The sequence below is a fragment of the Oncorhynchus mykiss genome, chromosome 28 (genome assembly GCF_057628025.1).
Source record: "Oncorhynchus mykiss isolate SJ-2025 chromosome 28, ASM5762802v1, whole genome shotgun sequence".
Taxonomy (NCBI): Eukaryota; Metazoa; Chordata; class Actinopteri; order Salmoniformes; family Salmonidae; genus Oncorhynchus; species Oncorhynchus mykiss.
Window position 1 is genome coordinate 20,737,774 of NC_143049.1, and position 25,390 is coordinate 20,763,163.

Genomic DNA, 25,390 nt, shown 5'->3' on the forward strand with positions numbered 1-25,390 from the left:
TGATTGCATGTTGGCCAATAGAACAGATGGTAGAGGCAGGTTACCAACTCACTGACATTCTCACAAGGTACCCTGATCTCCGCCCCCTGTATTTCCTTAATGTGAATGACAGGGATTTGGGCCTTGTCTGGTAGCAACATTTTATCCTTCGCGTTCAACTCAATAAATAAATAAAAAGTCTTTGTCCAGTTTGAGGTGAGTAATCTGATATCTGGTCAGATTACTCACTGATCTCTGGTCTGATATCCAGAAGCTTTTTTCGGTCATAAGAGACTGCAACATCAACATTATTTACAAATAAGTTACAAACAATGCTAAAAGAACTCACAAAATAGCACAATTGGTTAAGAGCCCGTAAAACGACAGCCATCCCTTCCGGCAACATTTTTAAACCTCCCTTTGCAACTGGATCCTGGACATCCTGATGGTCCACTCCCAGGTGGTGAATGTAGGCAACACATTCACCATGCTGACCCTCAACAAGGGGGGCCACTTAGGGGTGCATGCTAAGTCCCCTCCTGTACTCCATGTTCAGCCACAACTGCGTGGCAGTACACAACTCCAACAATATAATTACGTTTGCAGATGACAACGGTGGTAGGCTGGATCACCGACGACAATGAGACAGCCTACAGGGAGGTGGTCAGAGACCTGGAAGTGTGGTGCCAACCTTTCCCTCAATGTCAGCAAGACAAAGGAGATGATCGTGGACTACAGGAAACAGAGGGCTGAGCTCCCCCATCCACATCGACAGGGCTGTAATGGAGCAGATCCAGAGCTTCAAGTTCCTCGTTGTCCACATCACTAAGGAATTATCATGGTCCACACACACAAACGCAGTCGTGAAGAGAGCACGACAACGCCTCGTCCCCCTTCAGGAGGCTGAAAATATTTGGCATGGGCCCACAGATCCTCAAAAAGTTATACAGCTCTACCCTTGAGAGCATCTTGACTGGCTGCATCACCGCTTGGTATGGCAACTACTTGGCATCCAACAGCAAGACACTACAGAGGGCAGTGTGTACAGCCCAGTACATCACTGGGTCCGAGCTTCCTGCCATCGAGGACCTCTATGTCAGAGGAAGACCCTAAAAAAAGTGCCATCTGATGTAGGTATTAATAATATTTAGGAGGGGAAACCCTGGCAATACCTGCTTAGTTACATAGATACATCTGCAACACTGATGTCTTCTCTCTCCTTCTCTCTGCGAGAATGATAACGCCCATCTCTGTCCATGACTTGAAGCAATACTTTAGAGCAACAGTATACATCTATGAAATACTATTTGTCTCCTGATTAGTAGGCTATTTGATATACTAATCGGAAGAAAGTGTGTTTGATCAAAAACACTCATGTTCAACTATGCAAAAAGCAAAAACTTGTTTCCAAACACTTATTGAACAGTTAAATGACTCACGAGCTATAGACACAGCATGCACTGCATTCCAAGACGAGAAAATAATAGAATACTGTCAGAAAATGTGCATGCATTCATCGATAGCTTTAACTCAAACAGCGCACAGACTATTCACGACATGTGTAGGAGCAGCAGGCTTGGCTTTTGCGGTCTTTATCGTGCTTCATATGTTGCGCTGCTGTGTGCAACTGATGTGGGCTGCTGTATCGGCGCTAGAATTATGGAATTTCATTGTGCGATAAGTGTGTGTGTGTGTTACAACCATCATGTTGGTGGTTACAATGTAGTCTATTTTAAAAGAATGCCTTTCGGCCAACAAACAGTTGTCAAAGAAGGTAGATAGTAGGCTAATGTGGTCCATTCCTCACCATTAGTATATTCATCAAATCAACCACTTGCTATTTGTATAGAGGAAAACATGCAACATATCGGAAAAATATTGAGAGCTTACCTTCAGAGTATTCTCAAGTCAACATTCATGAGTGGAACGATATTCGATAAATCCTAAATGAAACAACCGTTTATGAGAAATAATAGAAGCGACTGGTGGTGGGCAGTATAGGTATCAAACCGCACGAGCCTCTGCTCCATGCACCTGACAGCTCGCTCTGTTGATGCAACGCATAGAGGAGGAAAACCCACACAGCAGAAATCAAGATGCCACTAAGACCCGGCATGGCGGATGGACTAGGGACAATTAATTGTTTTTGGCTGCTAAACTGTTGTGACGGAGACAATTGCGTAGGGAATATAGAGTATAATTATGAATTATTTATAAAAATGTTTTCCTTCAGCACATAGACAATTGCCACCAAACATAGAACTGACTCCACAACAATGAATTGCTCTATCATATTTTCAACAAAACATATACACCGAGTGTACAACACATTAAGAACACCTTCCTAATATTGAGTTGCAACCCCTTTTGCCCTCAAAACAGCCTCAAACCGGGGCATGGACTATAAGGTGTCGAAAGCTACCCACAGGGATGCTAGCCCATGTTGACTTAATTGCTTCCCACATTTGTGTCAAGTTGGCTGGATGTCCTTTGGGTGGTGGACCATTGTTGATACACACGGGAAACTGTTGAGCATGAAAAACCCAGCAGCGTTGCAGTTCTTGACAGGAAAAACCCAGCAGCGTTGCAGTTCTTGACAATCTGGCGTGCCTGGCACCTATTACCATATCCCGTTCAAAGGCACTTAAATCCGTTGTCTTACCCATTCACCCTCTGAACGGCACACATAGGCAATCCATCAAGGCTTGAAAATCCTTCTCTAACCTGTCTCCACCCCTTCAGATGTTCCTAATGTTTTGTACACTCAGTGTATTATATTTTGGGGGTATTTTAAAAATGGTTAAAAAATATACATTTGTCAGAGATGTGAATACTTGTGCCAAACAGATTTATGTAAGCATACATCTAGACCTTGTAACATCCAGTTATTTAGATGGCTTATGTTGATAAGAACTGAGGCATTCATATAGTTTAGTTTAACTTTACTCAGAAGTATGCTGGCATTACATAGTTCACATGGCATATCCCTCCCACCCGCTGGCTACTGTAAAACATGGAACTGGAATCCCACACGATGAAAAGACGGACTAGATTATGGCATAACGTTCACTACATTACTGACCTAACAAAGAAAATTGACTGTGGGCTATTAATAGCCTAATTATACAGCATTTCCTAGAGTTGTGTCCAATATAATCCCTAAAAAGCAACAGCAGATTGTTCCCATCCATTGCCAGTAATACTGATCCATGTAAGTTTGTTTTTATCTCAGCATTGTGTAAAGAGAGGGGCAGTGTATTGTGTGTAAAATAAAAATAAAATACAACAGTTAGTGTGCCCAATTTTCTAATTATTATCTCACACACAGTGTAGCTGTGTTAGTAACTAATGTGGCAATGATTGCATGATTGAAAGCAATGCTTTATATGTTAAAGTGAAATGCTGAGGGATTACTTTCAGGACTACAAAACTCAGTGTCCTCCAGCCCCCTGCTTAAAATTCTGCAGTTTTGATAGTAGTGAATCTTTACTGTTTATGTCCAATGTGTGCTATAGCTTTACCAGTTTTATACACTGAGTGTACAAAACATTAAGAACACCTTAATATTGAGCCGCACCCCCCTTTGCCTTCAGTACAGCCTCAATTCTTCTGGGAATGGACTCTACAAGGTGTCGAACGAATTCCACAGGGATGCTGGCCGATGTTGACTCAAATGTTTCCCATAGTCGTGTCAAGTTGGTTGATGTCCGTTGGTTGGTGGACCATACTTGATACACACAGGAAACTGTTGAACGGAAAAAAACAGCAGGTTTGCAATTCTTGACACAAACCTGTTCGCCTGGCACCTACTACCATAACCTGTTCAAAAGCACTCTCTTTTCTTGTCCATTCACCATCTGAATGGCACACATAACACTCCATGTCTCAATTGTCTTAAAGCTTAACAATCCTTCTTTAACCTGTCTCCTCTCCTTCATCTACAATGATTGAAGTGGATTTAACAGGTGACATCCATAAGGGATCCTAGCTTTCACCTGGATTCACCTGATCAGTCTGTCATCGAAAGAGCTGTTTTGTACACAGTGTCTCTCACCCATTGACATTTTTTTATGAAGAAACATCACATACTGTAACTATACACTCGCACAGCTCAACATGCTGACCTATCAAAGCACTAGACAATAAGAGATTCTCCCATCCTGTGAGGTAATAGGGACTGTGCATGCAGAGAGGAGATGGCAGGTTATTCAGTGGAGATCAAATGGGGACTGGCATCTGCTTTGAAAACAGATTGGGCTTGTCCACAACTGTGGCTCATTAGCTATCATGCTGTCACTATAAACAGAGGGGGACATGACGAAAACCCATGACAGCTGCAATTTAGTCCACCACAGAATTCTGCTGATAAATCAAAACTGTGAGAAACGACAACAAATTAGTTAGTGAAGATGATGTAATAAAGTTTGGGACTGAAGAAAGTGAAATTAAATCTAGCTTTTTGGAGAGATTGACATTAATTGTGTATGAACTGACCATTTAGGCTATAGTATACTCTATATCTAAATATTTCCTGATCAAAAACAATGACATGGATGTATTTATTTTATAAGTGTATAGAAACATAAAAATTGTGAGGAAAAGCATTCCACTTGGTTGTCTGTAAAGGTCAAACTGTTCTGTCTTGTCAGACTGCTGATGCCATTTCCTGTCGGTCAGAGAAATCGGCATAGGAATCAATTATTGTAGAGAAATGAATGAATGGGCCAAATGAGATCACGTCAGAAGATCCTTGCGTTAGTGCCATCTGTTCCCATACTCAGGCTTACTATTCCATCTGAACTGGGGACAAAAACACACATCTGTGCCATGAAAAGATGCTAAATCACACCCTTTCAGAGCTGAGATTCCCCCATATTGATTTTGTTTGCAGGATGAGATGTTTTTTTGGTAAGAAGAAAAAAAAAGCTGAATGGATAAAATCACGATAAACATGTTTGATTTGCTTCAATTGTAAAAAGGCTCAATTAGTCTAAGTAAGATCTCAAATGGCTGCAATACATTTTTTTTTTTTACAATAAACACTCACTATTAAATAATGCCTTGCAGATGTTTTAGGTTTACTCTCTGTACCAGATGCCAATTTATTTATATTCTACCCTAACAATGTTGTCTACACCATCATTGGGCCTCTGAGTAGTGAGATCTTTGTTGAAAGGTCCCCAATCATCTGTAAATCTAACTTATCTAATTTTAGTACTCTGATTTATACATGACACTACCCCATCCTCTCTCCCACTATAGACCCAATTAGTCATTGTCATTTTGTCCCTTGCTAATAGTTTATAGGTAGAAATGACAAATCAAGCACTTCTTTCTGTGGGCTTGATGAGTCCTTTTCACTGAGACTTTGCGAGAGCTTGAGACTATAAGGTTCTATGTGCACAAAGACGATTGAGATAACTGGCTTTAAAGTTCCGAACCCTCATTGGTTTGAATGGTCAGCAAAAATGTTTTTTTTATTGTATTATTTTGACCTTAACATGAACCGAGGTATTTAGAGTACTATATAGGTAGAGAACATTGAACAGAAGGCTATGTCAATAACTCTGTTTGGACAGAAATGCAATAAGGTTCTACGGTCACGTAATAGTACTGATCATCTTTGGGCCACTTACTCAACTGGAGGGCTGACGTGTGTGGTCATATCAATACAAGTACAACTAATTACAGAGGATAGCCTCTCTTTTATGTAAATGTATCTACATAACTTTTGACTATTTCTGGCATTCTTTTGATGGAAGGTTGGGCATCATGCATGCCTTTTTGTTTCTTTGTGTACCTAACAAGATGTCTAAATAAGATGAGTCACAGTATGATTTTGCCCTGATATGACTTGACAATATATATCATACTGATATTGTACAATTAAAAATATCTATAATTTCTGACACAAACTATGCCGCACCCTAACAAAAGTATATGTATGTGCATTTTGCAGTGAAAAAAATTGTGGCAAAAAATACATTTAAAAAAGGATGCTGAAGCATAATTTAAATGATATAATCTTAAAGCGGACATTTTACTTCCTACTTCCAAGATATTCTGTACTGTGTTAATCATGGATCATCTCATCCAGCCTTTGCAGGTCAAAATGCACAAAGGGATGTGTTGGCATTGAGTATGTGTGTCAGTGACAAAAACAATATAAAAGACTAGCTACAGTACATGTGAGAAGCAACTGTCAAACATGGGGATCTAATCACGGCTTACATAAAACACATCAATGTGTTTCTAAATAAAGAACTGGCGCAACATGTGTGTGATTGTGTCATGATTAATATGCTAATTTACATTCACCACAAGAGAATGGAATATTATCAAAATGACAGTGAAATGTTGATTTATTTCTGATCACGTTTTCTGTTGGTTTAGAATTTTTCTGATATAGAAAAGTCATGCTTACTGCACAACTGGTTAGATCCCAAACTGTATCGCATATAGCCTATTCATTATTATTAAACTCACCTGCGTCACCTTGTTAAAGTTTGGTAGTAATTGTGTCCAGAAGCAATACCCAGCAATTGCCACATGTTGCAGTCATTGCTAAGAGAGTAGACATATGCGAATGTCAATGTCTGTGATACATCATTGTACCAGTAGATGGAAGCAAATGCACATGACATTTTCTTGGACTTGACGTAAAGCAAAATGTCCTTTAATGATTAAAATACACAAATCCTGAAAAAAAGCATTTTCAGGAATATTTTGAATTACCAAAAACTATGCGTCACATTATCAACAAAATGGAACGTGTAATTCATTGGCACTTGTTTCATATCAGTCAACTCATTCCAAATGACATTTGTTTAACCAATGTTATAAAGTGACTAATAAACTGGTAGGCGCATAAAAACAAATTTTGCCAAATTATTTATGCACATCTGGGAAAATATTGTGCCAAGTCTAATTACCTGTAGGCCTACTACTGGTGACTGATGTCCTATTGTCTTTGTCCCTTTAATTAAGCGCTGGAGAGGAAGAGTCTATTGCGCGTATAATATTAGGTTTTTACGCTGACAGGACGCCGACTTCAAAGGGACATCGGCAGTTCATAGAAAAAAATAAAATGCATTGCAGTTTGATTTGGATACTTGTTTTCCATCTTGTCGATTCTGCTCTTTTCACATCTCACATACGACAGGCTAAGTCTTCTACTACTGGCTGAGACTACGTAGAAGAGCTCAAGGTCAGTGAAACTGGCAGGCCTCGCTAACAGAAGAAAGAAACATCTATTTTGGGATAGCACTAGAAAAAACCCTCAGATGACACCATGCTGAAGGAACTACACATGAAACGTGTGTAATTTATTAACAGCAAAGCTTTTGGCAAGACTGCATTGTCTGGAATGCACTCACTCAACAGGTTCTCCTTCTTCCTCACCATCTGAGACCAGGTCGACTGATAGAGCGACACGCTCCACAGTGAATGGGACCAAAAGAACGTGGTGTGATCCGGTTCATGTATTGATTCTGCTTGAACACCTGCTTTGATGACGCCAAAAGATAACGAGGCTAAACTCACCCAGTTGAGGTACAGGACAACTGATACGAAGGGAAGTCTATATAGCCTAAACCCTGACACCTGTTGTTCAAGGGTATCACAAATTGGATCCTTGCATCGAGGTCTAACCATTTGAAAGTGATTATATTTGCGTAGGAGCAGACGTCAATAATCATGTCTCATGGCTGGGGTTACGGACCATATGACGGTGAGGCATTCAGTATCATCTGACGCTGATTGCACTTTTGCAATCTACTAGTTAAAACTAAATTGCAACAGTTGCATGAAAGAGTAGCTCTATGCATTTCTTATCTGAAAAAAATATTATAATATTTTCTGGTGTGTTACTGTAAATAAATCATTAGCCCTACATTGTTAGGTTATTGTCATACGTTTATGAATGTATCTGTGAGAACACAATTGGACTGTTTAGAATAGAGTGAATGATACATTTGTATGTTTCCTCTGTTTTGTCTTTATCCTGTTTTTTCTATCATAGGACCTGTCAACTGGTGTAAGCACTTCCCCAATGCTAATGGGCCCAGGCAGTCTCCTATTAATATTATTAGTGGCCAAGCATCCTACGATTCTGCCCTGAAGCCCCTCAAACTGAACTATGACCCATCCAACTCCACAGACATTCTGAACAATGGCCATTCCTTCCAAGTTGGCTTTGTGGATGATACTGACAGTTCAAGTAAGCCTTAGAAACCATATGTAATTATATACATTACATGATTATCTCCGTTTCTCACTTCACAAAATATGACCTTCATTTTCTATACAAGTTACATTCTGATGGGTTCTGAGGCGGGGATTCAGTAAGGTAAGGGGCAACGAGAATGAGGCTAGCTGCAAACTGGTTACATATTAACTCAGTGGCTGTGTGTCGAACAAATATCAAACACGGTGGTGAATTAATTTCTGTATGCACTGTCTTTGTCCATTGTGCATATAGGCTGCTGTACAGTAGATGATATTGATAGGTGGGTTGAGAGTAGGCAGGTGTTTGAAAAGACGCTAGTTGTCTGGTTGTTGTCTATTGACGTGGTGCCGGGAAGCAAGCACATCTGTCTGCAGACTAGATTGTTCAAAACGAACGTTTCCTACCCTATCGTTTATTTTATATTAGTGTATTTTACGATCAGGATAATCATCTATGAAGTAAGCATATTGCGGTATTGCTTCCCAACGTGTTCCTTTTGAGTTGTTAGGGAGATAGTACTTTTGCACATATAACACACTGTGGCTGAGGAAAGGCACTACTCCCAATATAAGTGAACCCCAAATCATGTAGTTCTTATCATATTTGTGGCTCTTCGATGGTCCATCGTTCGGCTTTCCCTGTTAAGGGGGCAGTAGCTCTTCGACTGCATCAGATTCACAACTGTCACTGTCAGTGTCCATGCCAGCTGGGCTAGCAACAAATGTAGAATTACTGATACTAGCTTTGGATGTCCTCATGGAAGCTGAACAACTTGTTGTTGACAGGTGCAGTACCGATGGTAGTAGCAGTACTACCAGTAGAGCTGGTATGTGTGTCTATGGACGCGGGCATTTCTTTTTTTAAATCCATTTTCGAGCAAACGGAATGAGCATCAGCTACATTTGGCTACATACGGACCGTCAGTGGAATTCCCGCGACAAAGTAACGGTTAATGTGATCGGATGTTAATTATTTGACTAGGCTACCTGTATATGACATTGTGTTATTTCGCTGAACACTAGATGGTTAAATTTTATTTTTGGCAGTGAAACGAGGCTACTCAGGCGAGGGGATAAAATCCTCACCCAAATGTATAGCCCCGTTGGAAAATATAAATTGACTTTTTTTTTTTTAAATGTGAATTTTAAAAAATAGAAATGTGAATCACGTTTTTATTTGGCGTACCCCTGAGGAACACCTGCCTTAAATCAATTCAAACGCAACAGCCTGTAACTGTAGTAGATGACTAGTAATAATCTGTCATTTGCCTGCATTTGGACACTTTGGATATTTTGAAGAGCAGCATTAAAAGTGTGTGCGTGTATGTTTGTGTGTGTCCGTGCGTTCCTGCTCGCAGCACTGACCGGAGGCCCCATCACCGGCACATACAGGCTGAAGCAATTCCACTTCCACTGGGGAGCCAGTGATTACAGGGGCTCTGAGCACACCGTCAATGGAATCAAGTTCCCATGTGAGGTAGGCAGTTCAAGACCTAGATTTTACAACCGGACAAGCTGTATGGCTTCAGATCAGTATTTTGATTGGCTACCTGAGCTAAACCTGACATCATCTTTCTGTTTTTAAAGCTCCATCTGGTGCACTGGAACACCAAGTACCTCAGCTGTGGTGAAGCTGCTAGCCATCCCGATGGTCTTGCTGTAGTTGGAGTGTTTCTGAAGGTACAGATCTAATACAATTTAAATGTTTAGAATTAGTTCATATGCTATTTATGCTTCCTTGTGATTTAATTCTAAAAGTAGCCTGATTCCCTTGTGAATTCTTGTTTCCTATAGCTTGGTGCTGCAAACCCCAGACTACAAAAGGTTCTGGATGCTCTGGAGGCCATCAAATCAAAGGTGAAATCCAAACTGACTACTACTCAAATTTAGCTGTAGTGGGAATTGGATGGGAATGTTGAAGTAAGACTTTGTTTAAACATGTATTAATCACAATTTGTGTCTTCTGTAGGGGAAGCAAACTACATTTTCCAACTTTGACGCCAAAACTCTGCTGCCTGACTCACTGGACTACTGGACATACAATGGCTCCCTGACCACTCCCCCTCTACTAGAGAGTGTCACCTGGATTGTCCTGAAGGAATCAATCAGTGTCAGCCTTACCCAGGTACAATAATTTTACACAGCACCTTCATTGTCACTAAACAACTTCATCAGTTCAGCCCCAATTCATTGACCAAGGTCACACCCTGCCTGCACACCCTGCCACACAGATAACCATGCTACACTCTAGTTTTTATAGTCAGAGAAGTTTAGCCATTCACTTAATGGACTTTGCCGCTTTCACTTTAGATTACATTATCGGGGTGGCCCATAGTGCTTATTTAGTAACTCCTGCCAGTATCATTTGAATAGCCCACCACTTCTATGAAAGTAGCCTTCACCCATATTAATATACCAAGCATGCGTAGTAAAGATATGTTATTTTCCTATATCATGGGCTAAAAAAGTATTTGTTGCTCCATGCGGTCTTAGAACTTCCGAAGTCTGTCTGTAAATAATTTACAAAGAAAATCTATCTTCCTATGATGAAACAGCAGACACCTCCCCAATTATTAGACATTAAAGAGTGGACCGTTTCTTTTATACTGTTTTTTACTATGTGTATTCATACAGTGCCTTCGGAAAGTATTCAGACCCCTTGACATTTTCCACATTTCGTTACATTACATCCTTTTTCTAAAATGGATTAAATAGTTTTTTCCCCCTTAATCTACACACAATACCCCATAATAGCAAAGCAAAAAAACAGGTCTAGAAATGTTAAAGTATTTCAAATAAAACAGTGAAAAATCACATTTACATAAGTATTCAGACCCTCTACGCAGTACTTTGTTGAAGCACCTTTGGGTATGACGCTACAAGCTTGGCACACCTGTATTTGGGGAGTTTCTCCCCTTCTCTGCAGATCCTCTCAAGCTCTGTCAGGTTGGATGGGGAGCGTCGCTGCACAGCTATTTTCAAGTCTCTCCAGAGATGTTTGATCGGGTTCAAGTCCATGGCTTTGACTGGACCACTCAAGGACATGCAGAGACTTGTACTGAAGCCACTACTGCATTGTCTTGGCTGTGTGCTTAGGGTCGTTGTCTTGTTGGAAGGTGAACCTTCGCCCCAGTCTGAGATCCTGAGCAGGTTTTCATCAAGGATCTCTCTGTACTTTGCTCCGTACATATTTGCTTCGATCCTGACTAGTCTCCCAGTCCCTGCCACTGAAAAACATCCTCACAGCATGATGCTGCCACCACGCTTCACCATAGGGATGGTGCCAGGTTTCCTCCAGACGTGACACGTGGCATTCAGGCCAGAGTTCAATCTTGGTTTCATCAGACCATAGAATCTTGTTTCTCATGGTCTGAGAGTCTTTAGGTACCTTTTGGCAAACTTCAAGCAGGCTGTCATGTGCCTTTTTACTGAGCAGTGGCTTCCATCTGGCCACTCTACCATTAAGGCCTGATTGGTGGAGTGCTGCAGAGATGGTAGTCCTTCTGGTAGGTTCTCCCATCTTCAAAGAGGAACTCTAGAGCTCTGGCAGAGTCACCTCCCTGACCAAGGCCCTTCTCCCCCGATTGGCCGGGGGGCCAGCTCTAGGAAAAGTCTTGGTGGTTCCAAACTTCTTCCATTTAAGAATGGAGGCCACTGTGTCCTTGGGGACCTTTAATGCTGCAGATTTTTTTTGGTACCCTTTTCCAGATCTGTGGCTTGACACTTTGCGCTCTATGGACGATTCCTTCAACCTTTTGGCTTGGTTTTTGCTCTGACATGCACTGTCAACTGTGGGACCTTATATAAACAGGTGTGTGCCTTTCCAAATCATGTTCAATTAATTTAATATAACACAGGTGGACACCAATCCACCTGTAGAAACATCTCATAGAGGATCAATGGAAACAGGATGCACCTGAGCTCAATTTCGAGTCTCATAGCAACGGGTCTGGATGCTTATGTAAATAAGGTTATGTTTTTTATTTTTAACACATTTTCATACATTTCAAAAAACCTGTTTTCGCTTTGTAATTATTGTGTGTAGATTGCTGTGGATTTTTATTTAATCCATTTGACTGTAAAGTAACAAAATGTGGAAATAATCAAGGGGCTTGAATACTTTTGAAAGGCACTGTATACTGTATTCTTGATAGTTAATTCTAATATACCTACTACTGTACATTGCATTTTGTTACACTGTTTATGTATACACTGTATACTTGACAACTCATTGTAATGGACAGTATCTACTGCTGTACATATCATTCTTAGTATATGTTATTGGTGTATATATGCATATATTGTATTTGGATTACTGATAGTGTTATTTGGGTTGTTAACTGAATTAATTCTGATTTCTTTGGGATTTCTTATTTCTAGTTTTTTTTTTGTATACATGTTTGTGTACATGTTTGACATTTTTGCTGCACTGTTAGGCGCTGGTAACACAAGCATTTCGTTGCATCCGCTATAACATCTGCTAAACTGTATACGCCACCAATAAACTTTGATTTGATTTATTATTGAAGCTCCATGCTGAGCCTCGGGGATATCAAATCCCGAAGTCCAATTTCACCAGCTGGCATTTAAATTTGATCCCCAAGGAGACTTGTTTACTGAAAGCTCAAAAAGCTGCAGTCAAACGCATTGTCTCACAAATGTCATCATGAAGATTGTAGCCCTCCCTAAATCGACACTTTCAGCCATATGTATTGCTGAGGTAAAGTTAAGGTGTAGCGCAAGGCAGCAATAACTTGGGTGGAGAGAGTTTTACAGTTCTGACAGAGTACTGATGCAATTTCGTGTTGGAAAAAGACTTTCACCTACATACAGTAGGACGGTCTAGGACCCATGCCTAAAGAGTGTGAGACTACAGAATAAAGAAAATTAATGCACTTTCATTATTTTTTTGGGTGATTTCACGTTTCACTGTCAATGAGAACAAGTTGAACAGTGTGTCAATTGATACGGTCTACACCTACATTTTGAACTTTTACTAGGAAATGAGACTGTACAGACTCTGCAGCCGGTCATTGTCATGGTATGCATAGTAATATCAATTTAGTGAAGACATTTTAATTCTTATAGGAACCTGGATGTACACTCTTTACTTACTTGCTTATGGCTGTACGTCTGATTACTTTGATTCCAATTGTTGAGCTTGCGCTAATGACACATTTATATGGCTTTGCAGGCGAATATGAGACCCACATGGTTTAACAAGTGAGGTTTAAGTGAACTCTCTACCAGAGAGGGGTTCCCAAGCTGCACGCTGGTGTCATTGCGCATACTGTTCTATTCTCCCCTCTGTGATTGTGTCCTCCACTCTTAATTCTCAAAACTTCACTCTACATTGTGATCAGTTAGACCTCTATAGGAACATTGGTACTTATTTGGTATTGTTTTAGGGATTATATGATCTAAATATAGGAAATCGTTTTTGGAGAGCAGTAGGCCACAGCAACCACTTTAGCATGAGTCAAAGGCCACAGTGTTGACATTCTGATTCTAACCATTGTATCTCCCTTTCTTGCTCTCTCTCGCTTGACAGATGGGTAAATTCCGCAGCTTGGAGTTCAGTGGGGACGGAGAGGCACATTGTTGCATGCAGGACAACTACAGACCCACTCAGCCTCTCAAGGGACGCACGGTCCGCCGGTCCTTCAAGTAAACAGCCACGTGTCACACCATCCCCCATCCATCTTCCCCAGGTTATATATACATCGTGTGCCATTTTAGCACGTGCATTGGTGTCAGAATCTGCTAATTGTTAACCCCATTGACAAAACCATCAGTAAATACTACAAAACAGAAATGTAAACCTAAACTAATGCAATTTAATAACGAGCCAGTGCAGATGAGATTTATGCGCTGGTATGGATGGATAGCAGCTCCTGTAATCCCTGACGATCAGCCTCAGGATCACCCCAGATTAATGTAATTTAGCTGCCTGCCCCTGCAATAACAGATGAGTCAGTCAGAGATAGAGGCCTTTAATGGTATAATACTACAGGGCTTTTTTTTCTTCTTCTCTACTCTCAATAAGCACAAACAGTTGCTATGCAAGAGATGGAATCTTGAATGAATCCTTAAACACTTTCCATTTTCGTATTGTATCCTCACATCATCATCAATGTATTGTTTGATTTTTGTCGCTTTAGATTACAGGTCCATGCCAAATATAAGAGATGTAATTTAAGTGTTATATTTATATATATATATATATATGTATATTTTTGTACTCATAACTTACCTCTCTACCTACCGTCACGCCAGTGCATTATTTTTGTCTTAAAATCACAAGTGAAAGAAAATGTTGTGTGAGGTGTCTTTATGTCATCCAAGTCCCATCCACTATAATGAAATCCTGTGTTGTTTAATATCGGTAACTGTTTATAAACTCAATGTTAATGGAATGACACATCTGTTGGAAAGCTTTGCACATTTTTGGGGGTATATTGAATTACCACACTAGAGAAATGTCAGTTGCCCTTTGGCTGTGTGGGATCAGCCTTACCCAGCTAGGGAAACAGAGACCCCACTGTTGATAATCAGATATCTTCCTTTAAAGTATGGACAGAAGGCTTATTTTACAGTCACGTGCCCGTAACAAGGAAGTATTGACCTAGGAGTTCTCCACCTCTGTGGTTCAGGACAAGTTAATCAATCACGTTGTGTGGTACAAACAACAGTCACTCCAACTTAAATATGTCTTTGTGATTAACCCGTTCACATCCTTGTACAATATCAAAATGCGCCTCAGAACAAATTACTTTTGATGTAAATGCATGGAATTTCGTGTCAACATAGTTAGTAAAAGTGTCTAGACAGGCCACATTGAAATGTTAAGATTATCATACTTCCAGTGTCAATCAAAGTTGGGATTTTGAGAATATATATTTTTTGACTTGTATGTCATATGTATGTCGAAGCTTGTTCTTTGACCTGTTCTAAACCCAACTATGTCTAATATATGATTCAACTCAGTCGTTTGTGACCTACAGCTATTTCTGTATAGTACTATATTTAGTCTTTGGACACATGGGTTACTGTTTTTTTACATATTTCAAGAATCAAGTCATGTGAATACAATCAAATGATCAGAATAATTTTTGGTATATAGATTGTCAGGACCAATATACACTGCATATACGAAACCTGCTCTTTCCAAGACATAGACTGATGAAAGGTGAAAGCTATTATTAATACCTTATTGATGTCACCTGTTAAATCCACTTCAATCAGTGTAGATGAAAGAGAGGAGACCGGTTAAAGAAGGATTTTTAAGCTTTGAGACATGGAGTGTGTATTTGTGCCATTCAGAGGGTGAATGAGCAAGACAAAATATTGAAGTGCCTTTGAACGGCGTATGGGTAGTAGGTGCCAGGCGCACCGATTTCGAGTGTGTTAACTGCAACACTGCTGTGTTTTTCACACTCCTGGCTTTTTCACACTCAACAGTTTCCCATGTGTATCAAGAATGGTCCACCAGCCAACTTGACACAACTGTGGGAAGCATTGAAGTCAACATGGACCAGCATCCCTGTAGAATGCTTGACACTTTATAGAGTCCACCTCAATGCCCCAATGAATTGAGACCATTCTGAAGGCAAAAGGGGGAAGGTGTTCTTAATGTTTTGTGCTCTCATTGTAGTTGTCTATTGTATTATTTAAAGCTCCCCACACTCCTGGGGTCTTGCAACATTAAGGCAGATATATAGAATTGTATATATTACATTTTATAACACTTTCAGGCCACTACTCCACTATCACATATTTACAATACAACGTCTGTGTGTGTGTGTGCATGTGTGTGTGTCTCTTCACAGTCCTCGCTGTTCCATCAGATGTATTTGTGTTTTTAATCTGATTCTACTGCTTGCATCAGTTACCTGATGTGGAATAGAGTTCCATGTAGCAATGGCTCTGTAGTACTGTGCACCTCCCATTGTCTGTCCTTAACTTGGAGATTGTGAAGAGACTTGCTGGCATGTCTTGTAGGGTATGCATGGCTGTCTGAGCTGTGTGCTAGTAGTTTAAACAGACACCTCAGTGCATTTAGCATGTTAACACTTCTTACAAAATCAAGCAGTGATGAAGTCAATCTCTCCTCCACTTTGAGTCAGAGTTGACATGCATATTATTAGCGTTAGCTCTCCATGTACATATAAGGGGCAAGGCGTGCTGCACTTTTCTGAGCCAACTGTCATTTTCTGGAGGTCTCTCTTTGTGGCACCTGACTACATGACTGAAAAGTGTGAGAAAATTAGGGACTGTAGGAACATGCCTTGTTGATAGTGTCGTTAAGGCAGAGCAAGGCTTTATTACGGACAGACTTCTCCCATCTTAGCTACTGTTGTATCAACATGTTTTGACCATGACAGTTTACAATCCAGGGTTACTTGTTCAATTTCCACATTATTTATTACAATATTTATGGTTTAGCAAATTATTTGTCCCAAATACAATGCTTTAGATTTTGAAATATTTAGGACTAACTTATTCCTTGCCACCCACTCTGAAACTAACTGCAGCTCTTTTTTTTAAGTTGCAGTGATTTCACTCGCTGTAGTAGCTAATGTGTATAGTGTTGAGTCATCCACATACATAGACACACTGGCTTTACTCAAAGCCAGTCACATGTCATTAGTAAAGATTGAAAAAAGTAAGGGGTCGACCGCTGCCCTGAGGAATTCCTGATTCTACCTGGATTATGTTGGAGAGGCTTCCATTAACCCTTTGCCACGTACGATCACATATTTGTGATCATTGTTGACTGGTCCCTGCAGCATACCATCACAAATATGTGATTGGAACAGTAGTAACAGAACATATGATGGAACAAACTTGTCTAAACAGCATTGTTTTCTGAAGGCATCTAAACAATGCTTTGTACTGCTGGGAAATAAAGGTCTTCACAACTTTATTCATCAATTTCACCTTTTATTGAAAAAGATAAATGCGAACATCATCATCCGAATATCACACAGAACACATCCACAGCCAAACTCATTCCATAAACCAGTCTAAATAAAAGGTTGCGCTAACAAAAAACAAAACGGTTAGCAACCTAACAGCTAGACTTGTTTACAATGTACCACATCTCTGGTGAGCACAAGAGAGAAATGTAATATGGTTTAGAAAAGAGATGGGTGTCAGCTAAGCTAACAGCAGCTACATTCTTTATGATGGCAGCCATGTTTGTTTATGTTTGACAAGCGAAAACTCCCAAATCCCAGAATGCCATTCACTATAAGACGCAAATAAACAAAGTCAAAGATGACTGCGCCCATTGCTTGAAAATATGAACTTAATTTGTCAATTTTTCAGCATATTACAAATCTTCAATGTACTTGTTACAGTGTATACAAGAACTGGAGCACATGACTTGACAAGTTATTTACCATTATTGACAAAGCAATTATAATGTTATTCCCTCACAGATCATCACAACAAATACAAGCCTACTGCCTAGCCTAACCGTAGTGTGAAAGCTAAACAGGGATGAAACCATTTTAGGGGGGGTTTGTGGGGGTAGAAATGGAGCGAGGTTTCATGGAGGGATGTGATGCAGGAAATATTACTATGATGGGGGATTTATTTATAAAATGGGGGGCAAACACAGGAGAAGTTTATACGCTAAATAAAAATAAAACCCCTGAAAGGGGGGGGGGGGGGTCTGAGCTGGCAACCCTAAGGTACCATAGCTACAATCTGGTGCCGTGTTCAAGACAACTACAACTCGGGAAAAAATTAGCTCTGAATGGGCAAAATCGTTTTGAACTGTCATCCAACTCGGAATTCCAGCTCAGGAACTCGGGCCTCTTTATAGAGCTCCGACCTTCTGACCTGAAGTTCACTGACGTCATGATTTGGCATCGTATTTTTCAGAGTTCCCAGTTGTCTTGAAAGCACCATACGTCAGTCAAGTGAACTATCCCTTGTTATAACATCTTTGGTCTGACAGACACTTACGTGACAACCAGAATGCACTGTATGATGTCAACAAACATGGCACCACACATAGCTGGAAAATAGCTTAGCATTAGCTTATCATAATCAGTACAATCTTCAAAAAAGATTACAATCTATGCAAGAATTGTAATGCATGATTTGACACCAGTACTTGAAAACGTGAATAAAGCAGTAAATTATCGTGGATGTCAGGAAGCAGCAGAGGGAGCACCCACCTATCCACATCGACGAGAAAGCAGTGGAGTAGGTGGAAAGTTTTAAGTTCCCCGGCATACACATCACGGACAAACTGAAATGGTCCACCAACACAGACAGTGTGGTGAAGAAGGCGCAACAGCACCTCTTCAACCTCAGGAGGCTGAAGAAATGTGTCTTGTCACCTAAAACCCTCACAAACTTTTACAGATGCACAATTGAGAGCATCCTGTCGGGCTGTATTACCGCCTGGTAAGGCAACTTACTGGTAAGGCACCGCCCACAACCGCAAGGCTCTCCAGAGGGTGGAGCGGTCTGCAAAACGCATCACTTGGGGGCAAACTACCTGCCCTCCAGGACACCTACAGCACCCGATGTCACAGGAAGACCTAAAAGATCATCAAGGACAACAACCACCCGAGCCACTGCCTGTTCACCCCACTACCATCTAGAAGGCCGCTCTGTCATTGCTCATCCATATATTTATATGTATATATTCTTACTCCATCCCTTTACTTAGATTTGTGTGTATTAGGTAGTTGTTGTGGAATTGTTAGAATACTTGTTAGAAATTACTGCACTGTCGGAACTAGAAGCACAAGCATTTCACGACACTTGCAATAACATCTGCTAACCATATGTATGTGACCAATAAAATGTGATTTGATTTGAAATACATTATGATCCATACATACGTACAGCATGCTACAGTAGAAACAACGTGATATACAGAAAATTAAAAAAAGTTTGTGCAAGTTCTGACTAGAGATGTGCAATGTCTTCAAACTTGATCTAGGGAAACACTGGGGAAGTGCTTGGTCTCTCGTTGAAGAGAGAAGATTGTCCGGCTCAGTAAAGCCTCAAACATAAATGGTCCGCAACAGTGAAATGAGGAGGCAGATCACACCTCAATTCAAACTGTTGTTCGAAAATACAAGTTGATCAATTTTTTTTGTTGAAATGGACAAGTTGAAACATAGTCTATAGATAATTAGCAGACAGAGTTCCTTGGTTTGAGGACAGAGCAGGTTAACTGTCGTGTTACGTAACAATCACATTTTGGAACAGTGAGTGCATTCTGACATCATACACATAAAAAACTCACGCTGTGACATTTGGAACTCACACATGAAAAGGTTAAAGAACACCCCCTGTGTTCTGTTAGACAGGTAACTCTTTATCCACAATATTGCAGGGGGTATAAAGCCATAGCACACATGTTTTTCCATCAGCAGACTATGATCGATAATCTCAAAAGCTGCACTGAAGTCTAACTAAACAGCTCCCACAATTTCTCTCAGCCAATCATCAGTAATTTGTGTAAGTGCCGTGCTTGTTGAATGTCCTTCCCTATAAGTGTACTGAAAGTCTGATGTCAATTTGTTTACAGTAAAATAGCATTGCATCTGGTCAAACACACTTTTCCCAAAAGGTTTACTAAGGGTTGGTAACAGGCTGATTGGTCGGCTGTTTAAGCCAGTAATGGGGGCTTTACTATTCTTAGGTAGCGGAATTACCTTTGTTTCCCTCCAGTCCTGAGGGCACACACTTTCTAGTAGGCTTAGATTAAAGACATGGCAAATAGGAGTGGCAATATCGTCCGCTATTATCCTCAGACCCCGGTGGTTTGTCATTGTTGATAGACACTTTTTTCACTTCTTCCACATTTTCTGGAATTCAAAATTACAATGCTTGTCTTTCATCATTTAATCAGTTATACTTGGATGTGTAGTATCAGCGTTTGTTGCTGGCATGTCATGTCTAAATTAGCTAATCTTGCCAATGAAAAAAATCATTAAAGTAATTGGCAATATCAGTGGGGTTTTTGACGAATGAGCCATAGAGATGGCGCTGGAGTAGATGGCTGCCGTTTTACAGGCTCCTAACCAATTGTGTTGTGTGTTTTTTTGCGTTATTTGGAACTTATTTTGTACATAATGTTTCTGCCACCATCTCTTATGACCGAAAAGAGCTTCTGGATATCAGGACAGCGATTACTCACCTCGTAGTGGACTAAGAGTTTTTCTTTAAGGAGTCGGACGCAAAGGATTTACTTCAGACACACGGAAAGGACCAAATCCCCACCATTCACATGAAGAAGAGACTGAGATATCTAGGACGTACGTCGGGGTGCCTTGTAAGGATCCGAGGGCGAATGCGTAATCCGCTTCTAACATCAGTCCTATTAGCCAACGTGCAGTCAATGGATAATAAAATGGATGAACTCCGATCAAGACTATCCTAACAACGGGACATTAAAAACTGTAATATCTTATGTTTCACCGAGTCGTGACTTAACGGCGACATGGATAACATACAGCTGGCTGGGTTTTCGGTGCATCGGTAAGATAGGACAGCTGTCTCCGGTAAGACTGGGTGGCGGTCTGTGTCTATTTGTAAAAATACAGCTGGTGAACGAATAGAAAGGAAGTCTCAAGGTTTTTCTCGCTTAAGGTAGAGATCTCATGATAAGCTGTAGACCACACTATTTACCAAGAGAGTTTTCATTCATATTTTTCATAGCTGTCTATTTACCACCACAAACCAATGTTGGCACTAAGACCGCATTCAAAGAGCTGAATAAGGCCATAAGCAAACAAGAAAATTCTCATTCAGAGAGTGGCCGGGGATTTAATGCAGGGAAACGTATATCAGTTTTATGTAATTTCTACCAGCATTTTACACGTGCAACCAAAGGAAAAAAAACTCTAGACCACCTTTACTCCACACACAGAGACGCATACAACAGCTCTTCCTCGCCCTCCATTTGGAAAATCTGACCATAACTCCGTCCTCCTGATTTCTGCTTACAAGCAAAAACTAAAGCAGGAAGTACCAGTGACTCGCTCAATAAGGAAGTGGTCAGATTACTCAGATGCTAAACTACATGACTGTTTTGCTAGCACAGACTGGAATATGTTCCGGAATTCTTCCGATGGCATTGAGGAGTACACCACATCAGTCACTGGCATCAACAATAAGTACATCGTCGTCCCCACAGTGACCGTACATACCATACCCCAACCAGAAGCCATGGATTACAGGCAACATTCGCACTGAGCTAAAGTGTAGAGCTACCGCTTTCAAGGAGCAGGACTGGACGGTTATTAGAAATCATGCTATGCCCTCCGACGAACCATCAAACAGGCAAAGCGTCAATACATGATTAAGATTAAATCTTACGACAACGGCTCTGACACTCGGTTGTGGCAGACTATTACAGACTACATTGACACAAGCCTACCAGACGAGCTAAGTGACTTCTATGCTCGCTTCGAGGCAAGCAACAGTGAAGCATGCATGAGAGCATCAGCTGTTCCGGACGACTGTGTGATCATGCTCTCCGTAGCTGGTGTGAATAAGACCTTTAAAAAGGTCAACATACACAAGGCCGCAGGGTCAGACGGATTACCAGGATTTGTACTTTGAATATGCGCTAACCAACTGGTAATTAAGTGTCTCCACTGACATTTTCAACCCCTCCCTGTCTGAGTCTGTAATATCAACATGTTTCAAGCAGACCACCATAGTCCCTGTGCCCAAGAACACTAAGGTAACCTGCCTAAATAACTACCGATCCGCAGCACTCACGTCTGTAGCCATGAAGTGCTAATAAAGGCTGGTCATGGCTCACATCACCACCATTATCCCAGAAACCCTAGACCCACTCCAATTTGCACTCCGCACTCCAGCACTTTCCCATCTGGACAAAGGAATACCTACGTGAGAATGCTATTCATTGACTATCTCTCAGCGTTCCACACCATAGTGCCCTCAAAGCTCAACACTAAGCTAAGGACCCTGGGACTGAACACCTCCTTCTGCAACTGGATCCTGGACATCCTGATGGGCTGCCCCCAGGTGGTAAGTATAGGTAAGAACATATCTGCCATGCTGATGCTCTACACGTGGGCCCCTCAGGGGTGAGTGCTCAGTCCCCTCCTGTACTCCCTGTTCACCCATGACTGTATGCCCAAACACGACTCCAACACCCTCATTAAGTTTGCCGACAACACAACAGTGGTAGGCCTCATCACCGACAACGATGAGACAGCCTATAGGGAGGAGGTCAGTGATCTGGCAGTGTGGTGCCAGGATAACAACCTCTCCCTCAATGTGATCAAGACAAAGGAGATGATTGTGGACTACAGGAAAGGAGGACCGAGTACGCCCCCATTCTCATTGACAGTGGCTGTAGTGGAGCAGGTTGAGAGCTTCAAGTCCACATCACCAAAAAACTATCATGGTCCAAACACACCAAGACAGTCGTGATGAGGGCACAACAACGCCTATTCCCCCTCAGGAGACTGAAAAGAATTGGCATGGGTCCTCAGATCCTCAAAAAATTCTACAGCTGCACCATCGAGAGCTTCCTGACTGGTTGCATAACCACCTGGTATGGTAACTGCTTGGCCTCCGACCGCAAGGCACTACAGAGGGTAGTGCGTACGGCCCAGTACATCACTGGGGCCAAGCTTCATGCCACCCAGGACCTCTATACCAGGCGGTGTCAGAGGAAGGCCCTAAAAAGGCTTCTTAACAGCTTCTACCCTCAAGCCGTTCGACTCAAATGGCTACCCGGACTATTTGCATAGTCACTTTACCTCTACCTACATGTACATATTACCTCAATTACCTCGGCTAACCTGTGACCTCGCATATTGACTCTGTACCGGTCCCGCCTTGCTACTGTTATTTTATTGTTGCCCTTTAATGATTTTGTTATTTTTCTATTTTCTTTTTTATTTACATTTATTTTTTACAACAGTTTATTTTAGTAAATACTTTAACAAATACTCTTAAAACTGCATTGTTGGTTAAGGGCTTGAAAGTAAGCATTTCACTATAAGGTCTGTGATAATGTGATAATAATATTTTATATTATTTGATATGATTCAATGAATGTTGCAGTTGAGTTAGCCTTTTCACCAAAAAATTTCACTTAGGGTGCTGCAAAGCATTTAATTATCATTGTTTATGTAATTTATCTGTGTTTCATTGTATACAGTGCTTCGGAAAGTATTCAGACCCCTCGGCTTCAACAGTTTGTTTACATTACAGCCTCATTCTAAAAAGGATTAAAAAATGTCTCAACAATCTACACACAATACGCCATAATGACAAAGCAAAAAAGGGTTTTTAGATATTTTTGCACATTTATATAAAAAAAATACAAAAAAATACCTTATTTACATAGGTATTCAGACCCTTTGTTATGAGACTTGAAATTGAACTCAGGCGCATCCTGTTTCCATTGATCATCCTTGAGATGTTTGTACAACTTGATGGAGTCCATCTATGGTAAATTCAATTGATTGGCCATGATTTGGAAAGGAACACACCTGTCTATATAAGGTCCCACAGTTGAAAGTGCATGTCATAGCAAAAACCAAGAAATGAAGTCGAAGGAATTGTCCGTACAGCTCCGAGACTGGATTGTGTCGAGGCACAGATCTGGTCAGGGAGGTGACCAAGAACGCGATGGTCACTTTGACAGAGCTCTAGAGTTCCTCTGTGGAGATGGGAGAACCTTCAAGAAGGACAACCATCTCTGCAGCACTCCACCAATCAGGCCTTTATGGTAGAGTGGCCAGACGGAAGCCACTCTAAAAGTAAAAGGCACATGGCAGTCTGCTTGGAGTTTACCAAATGGCACCAAAAGACTCTGACATGAGAAACAAGAATATCTGGTCTGATGAAACCAATACAGTGCCTTGCGAAAGTATTCGGCCCCCTTGAACTTTGCGACCTTTTGCCACATTTCAGGCTTCAAACATAAATATATAAAACTGTATTTTTTTGTGAAGAATCAACAACAAGTGGGACACAATCATGAAGTGGAACAACATTTATTGGATATTTCAAACTTTTTTAACAAATCAAAAACTGAAAAATTGGGCGTGCAAAATTATTCAGCCCCTTTACTTTCAGTGCAGCAAACTCTCTCCAGAAGTTCAGTGAGGATCTCTGAATGATCCAATGTTGACCTAAATGACTAATGATGATAAATACAATCCACCTGTGTGTAATCAAGTCTCCGTATAAATGCACCTGCACTGTGATAGTCTCAGAGGTCCGTTAAAAGCGCAGAGAGCATCATGAAGAACAAGGAACACACCAGGCAGGTCCGAGATACTGTTGTGAAGAAGTTTAAAGCCGGATTTGGATACAAAAAGATTTCCCAAGCTTTAAACATCCCAAGGAACACTGTGCAAGCGATAATATTGAAATGGAAGGAGTATCAGACCACTGCAAATCTACCAAGACCTGGCCGTCCCTCTAAACTTTCAGCTCATTCAAGGAGAAGACTGATCAGAGATGCAGCCAAGAGGCCCATGATCACTCTGGATGAACTGCAGAGATCTACAGCTGAGGTGGGAGACTCTGTCCATAGGACAACAATCAGTCGTATATTGCACAAATCTGGCCTTTATGGAAGAGTGGCAAGAAGAAAGCCATTTCTTAAAGATATCCATAAAAAGTGTCGTTTAAAGTTTGCCACAAGCCACCTGGGAGACGCACCAAACATGTGGAAGAAGGTGCTCTGGTCAGATGAAACCAAAATTGAACTTTTTGGCAACAATGCAAAACATTATGTTTGGCGTAAAAGCAACACAGCTGAACACACCATCCCCACTGTCAAACATGGTGGTGGCAGCATCATGGTTTGGGCCTGCTTTTCTTCAGCAGGGACAGGGAAGATGGTTAAAATTGATGGGAAGATGGATGGAGCCAAATACAGGACCATTCTGGAAGAAAACCTGATGGAGTCTGCAAAAGACCTGAGACTGGGACGGAGATTTGTCTTCCAACAAGACAATGATCCAAAACATAAAGCAAAATCTACAATGGAATGGTTCAAAAATAAACATATCCAGGTGTTAGAATGGCCAAGTCAAAGTCCAGACCTGAATCCAATCGAGAATCTGTGGAAAGAACTGAAAACTGCTGTTCACAAATGCTCTCCATCCAACCTCACTGAGCTCGAGCTGTTTTGCAAGGAGGTATGGGAAAA

At 41.0% G+C, this 25,390-nt stretch overlaps 2 protein-coding genes across 7 annotated transcripts in view; one reads left to right on the top strand and one right to left on the bottom strand.

Annotated features, from left to right (window-relative positions):
• The window catches only part of LOC110508699 (disks large-associated protein 1-like), a 120,243-nt gene extending 118,207 nt beyond the window's left edge, over positions 1–2,036 (bottom strand). For all 6 annotated transcript variants that reach the window (XM_090225619.1, XM_036966553.2, XM_090225618.1 and 3 more), the window contains exon 1: positions 1,870–2,036. The gene's annotated coding sequence lies outside the window, so the exon portion shown is untranslated. The remainder of the gene's footprint in view (positions 1–1,869) is intronic.
• A 4,974-nt stretch (positions 2,037–7,010) lies between these two features.
• Positions 7,011–14,519, top strand: LOC110508700 (carbonic anhydrase). Its single transcript, XM_021589428.3, has 7 exons — positions 7,011–7,708; positions 8,000–8,197; positions 9,564–9,682; positions 9,793–9,885; positions 10,000–10,062; positions 10,175–10,330; positions 13,757–14,519. Exons 1-7 carry the CDS (start codon positions 7,675–7,677, stop codon positions 13,874–13,876), a joined length of 783 nt encoding a protein of 260 aa, XP_021445103.1. The 5' UTR covers positions 7,011–7,674; the 3' UTR covers positions 13,877–14,519.
• Positions 14,520–25,390: the final 10,871 nt, after the last annotated feature.

Excerpts from the sequence above, each read along its gene's own strand:
- LOC110508700 (XM_021589428.3), top strand. The coding sequence starts at position 7,675 with ATGTCTCATGGCTGGGGTTACGGACCATATGACG. Across the intron at positions 8,198-9,563 it reads GGATGATACTGACAGTTCAA|CACTGACCGGAGGCCCCATC; the intron begins GTAAGCCTTAGA and ends TCCTGCTCGCAG. Across the intron at positions 10,063-10,174 it reads TGGAGGCCATCAAATCAAAG|GGGAAGCAAACTACATTTTC; the intron begins GTGAAATCCAAA and ends TGTCTTCTGTAG.